We start from the raw sequence: 4577 nt of genomic DNA, 5'->3' as shown, positions 1-4577 counted from the left end.
GAAGTGTGAATATAATGATAAAACTTAAAATTCTAATAAAATTAAACAATATGAAAAAGTTTGGCCTTTTTCAATTCAAGAAACATATTCTTGGCTATGGATGGAAGTGTACTCATATTTTAATAAGATTATCGAAATTTAAAATATGAAAAGTGATTTTATTTTTTAAGAAATAAAAATTATTTTTTCAAAAATGATTTGATTTTCTTTTTTGATGAAAAAAATATTTTTTATTAATTAATTTTTTTAAACATCTTAAATATTAAAAAGTATAAAAAAATACTTTAAAAAAAATATTTTTTATTAATTAATTTTTTTAAACATCTTAAATATTAAAAAGTATAAAAAATACTTTTAAAAAAATATTTTTTATCAAACAAATGGGGCGTAAATTTATCCTCTCCTTCCTCAGGGATTGCACGGTCATTCTAGGGCGAGTTGACGCTAGCGATCTTGGGAGACCATCTTAAGTTAAAGTGTATGGCTTTATCTAATAAAAAATTATCATATAAAAATAAAAGTTAAATTGGTGTCGCTTATTTTCTAAGATAAGAATACGTATTTAAATTATATTGTTTATTTTAAAATATAAAAAAATATACATTAAGTTATGTCATTAAATAAAAAAAAAAAAAAATTCACGCACTACACTACGTAACAAAATGACTCATTAATATACGCAATATTTGCTTTCTCACAAATCATTTCATATCTATTTTATAAATAATAATTTGCATCTTACAAATGATAACTCAGCTTTGGCAAAGTCACTTTACCATATGCTTTCTTTTCACCCAACTTTATAAAATCGATTCAGGAAGCATTCTTTGATGACTAATTCAAAGAAAGTGAAATAAATGTTTAGAAATTTCTTTCTTACATTAAAGTGTACGGCTTCATCTAATAAAATAAAATTATTTTGGAGTCACTTATTTTCTAATATATATATACATACATATAAACCCTTTTTTATGAAAAAAATATATCGTGTAGGTAAATGCTTTCCTCAACTATTTAGGTTAATTGGAAAAATATTTATTAAATATAAGAAACCAATATTATAAGAAAATTTAATATTAGTTTATAAGAAAATCATACCCTTATTGATTAATTTTTATTTATTTTCTGGAGTTATGATATTGCTTAAAATAATTAAAGAAATTCTTGGATTGTTAAATGGGTAAAGTTGACATTTGAAAAAGGTAAAAGTCAACGGCAGAAAAAGAAACCAATGGTGTAAAGAACTAAAGATTACAATTATAAGCATGCATGGAATTGGTAGAAGGAATTGCAATGAACACAAGAATGGCCAAACTAAGCCTCTTGTTTGAACCCTTTTTCATATTCTTCTTCTTCCTCTTCATCTCCCCTTCTCTTTGTTGCCCTCCATATCAGAAAGAAGCCCTCCTCCATTTCAAATTTCTATTACTCCAAAACAGTTCCTCCAATTCTAACATAGACCTTCAAGGGTTAGAGACGTGGAATGCCGCATCTGATGATTGCTGTCAGTGGCGACTGCTCGACTGTACTTTCCAAAATGTTACGGATCTTGACTTGTCTGATCTCATTCCCTCACAAGACTTGAAACCTGTAGTGACATCTGATATTTTAGCTCCACTCTTTCACTTGCAAACCCTCATTTCATTCGACATTTCTTATAATAATATACATGGTGAAATCCCGAGAGTTGGGTTTGCCAATTTAAGTAACCTTGTATCACTTGATATGCGAGGAAATAGCTTCAACGGCTCCATTCCTCCCTCTTTGTTTTCTTTAAGGCATCTGGAGGAACTCGACATGAGTGATAATTTGATTGAAGGGACATTAGGCACCAACTTCGAAAATCTTTCCAACTTGAAGTGGCTCAACTTGAATGGTAACTCAATCCATGGAGAGATTCCAACACAGATTGGAAATCTCACTAATTTGCATCGTCTTTTACTATCCGATAACAAAATTTCTGGAGCAATTCCACCATCACTTTCACATTTGAAAAGTTTAGAGGAATTGAATTTGGGACAAAATTTTCTCACCATGGAGTTACCAACGGAGATTGGCAACCTCTCCAACATAAGATGGCTGCAGTTATGTAACAACAATTTGTCTGGAGAGATCCCTCCATCAATTCAAAAGATGGAACAATTACAAATACTTGATTTAGAAAATAATCTGTTCGCTGGTGAGATCCCACCATGGTTGTTCGATTTCAACTACCTCTTCGACTTGAGTCTTGGGGAGAACAAACTTGTTTTGAAAAATGCGAGAATAGAGCCAAGGTGCATGTTAATGCGTCTATCATTGAGATCTTGCAATCTTTCAGGGCAAATTCCCATTTGGATTTCCAACCAGACCGACCTTGTCTTCTTGGACTTGAGTAATAATAACCTTGAAGGAACTCTCCCTCAATGGTTGGCTCAAAGAGATCTTTCAGGTTTGCTTTTATCAAATAACAAGCTTTCAGGCTCTCTGCCACCTCACTTATTTCAATCTCAGTCTTTAAATTTCCTCATACTTTCAAATAATAATTTGTTAGGATTATTACCAGACACTATTGGTCAAGCCACTGAAATGATTATACTCAGGCTGTCAGGGAACAATTTCTCTGGACCAATTCCTACATCCATCTCAAATATGCTTGAACTTGTGTTGTTGGATTTGTCAAGCAATAGATTTTCAGGCAATAAATTTCCAGTGTTTAATCCAAAATCGTCATTGCTTTATATTGATCTTTCTTCCAACAAACTATCTGGTCAGGTTCCTACGACTTTTCCTTTGGGCATAAAAGTGCTCGTGTTAAGCGAAAATGAGTTTTATCATGTCTTGCCTCAAAATCTCTCAAATTTGAACCAGTTGGAATATCTTGATCTCCATAGCAACAACATTGGAGGTGAAATCTCAAATTTTCTCTCACAAATGTCTTCTCTCCAAATTTTGAATCTTAGAAATAATTCTTTCCAAGGGTCAATTCCAATTCATTTGTCAAGTCTTAGCACTCTTCAAATACTTGATCTCTCTTGCAATAACCTTAGCAAAACAATCCCACATACTTTAGGAAATCTTTCTAGGATGATCGATCATCATGACGTCTCATCAAGTATTTTATCAGATATTACAAGTCAAATTATTTTGTTTGTTAGGATTGGGCTTACAAAAACTGTATTTTGGCTACCAAATCTAGAAAATTTGTTATTGCATGATTTGGAAGTCTTCTGGAAGAAGTTAAAGCGAGGTCTACCAAATAAAAACCTTCAACTATATACTTTTTTAGACCTATCTAACAATCAATTATCAGGTGAAATTCCTAACAGTTTAGGTGAGTTGAAAAATTTGAAGTCACTAAACTTATCACAAAACAAACTCTCTGGAAGAATACCATTGAGTTTTGGTGGTCTGCAAAGCTTAGAAAGCTTAGATTTATCACACAATAATTTTTTTGGTGAAATTCCTTGCATATTGGCAAATCTCTTTGAGCTGAGTTACTTAGACTTGAGTAACAATAAACTAGAGGGTCGCATACCAAGTGGTCCTCAGATGGATCGGATGAACGACCCAAATTCTTATGCCAACAACAGTGGATTGTGTGGAATGCAAATTAAAGTATCATGTGAGAAGGTGCCTTCTGAACCAAAGCTGAAAGAGGAAAAGACCAAGAAAAGCAATAGTTGGGAGATATGGTTTTCATGGGAAATGGCAGTGATTGGATATCCTTCTGGATTTTTGTCAACAGTTTTAGTTATGTATGTCATTGGCTACTTTAATATTACACCACAGCCTGGTAGAAGAAAAAGAAGAAGAGGCCCTGTTAGGCATAGTCTTTTTGGTTTTTTACGCATTTGATATATGTTCTTAGTGTTTGTTGTTATAAATAAGGGCTTGTAAGGTCTTAGTGCTGTGTCCTTAGTTGCTACACTACTGCTTCCCTATTTCCTTTGTTACCTCAGAAGATTGTTGCCCTTTTGTTTTTGTATGTTGTAATGTATCTCCTATCACCCCCTTAAAAATTAGTGATTTTCTTGCACAGACCTTGCTCAAGACCCATTTGTGGGCTAAGTCACTCAATTGCAGACAAATGCATTTTTTTTGCTCTTCAATTTTGCACAACAATGGTCATTTACAATGATAATGAAACAACTTGTCCTTTGTTCAATCAGAATTCAAAAGAAACAAGTGAACAACTCTAATAAAAGTTAGAACATTTTGCATATGTACATATATGGCAAGTCCTGAGGCTGATGCCAAAGGTGCACGTGGAATTTCTCTGCGTTATCACTGGTATTCATAGATGACTTCAAAGCCCAACAAAGAAAACTCATTTTGAGTTCCTCAATCTTTTAAACATGAAGATTATGAGATATATGTCTTCACCACCTCAGAATAACTGCAGATCAATTCTATCCTAGGACATGTTATTTTACCATTATTTTTCTTGGCCATTTTTTCAAGCGCCTGTGGAGCAAAAGAATAGATGTCAGACTAATCAAACCATATAAAGTTTACTCAATTCACTACTAGACTAATTTGAACGTTAGTGCTGTAGACATAGCCATTGGGCAAGACTTGCGGTGGATTCTCTATGT

At 32.9% G+C, this 4577-nt stretch overlaps 1 protein-coding gene across 1 annotated transcript; it reads left to right on the top strand.

Annotated features, from left to right (window-relative positions):
- The first annotated feature begins 1269 nt into the window (after positions 1–1269).
- LOC110659148 (receptor-like protein 46) lies at positions 1270–3837 on the top strand. Its single transcript, XM_021817010.2, has one exon. It carries the CDS (start codon positions 1270–1272, stop codon positions 3835–3837), a length of 2568 nt encoding a protein of 855 aa, XP_021672702.2.
- The last annotated feature ends 740 nt before the right edge of the window (positions 3838–4577 follow it).

Source organism: Hevea brasiliensis, chromosome 8 (genome assembly GCF_030052815.1).
Source record: "Hevea brasiliensis isolate MT/VB/25A 57/8 chromosome 8, ASM3005281v1, whole genome shotgun sequence".
Lineage (NCBI taxonomy): Eukaryota > Viridiplantae > Streptophyta > Magnoliopsida > Malpighiales > Euphorbiaceae > Hevea > Hevea brasiliensis.
This window is presented reverse-complemented; position numbering and strand designations above follow the sequence as displayed.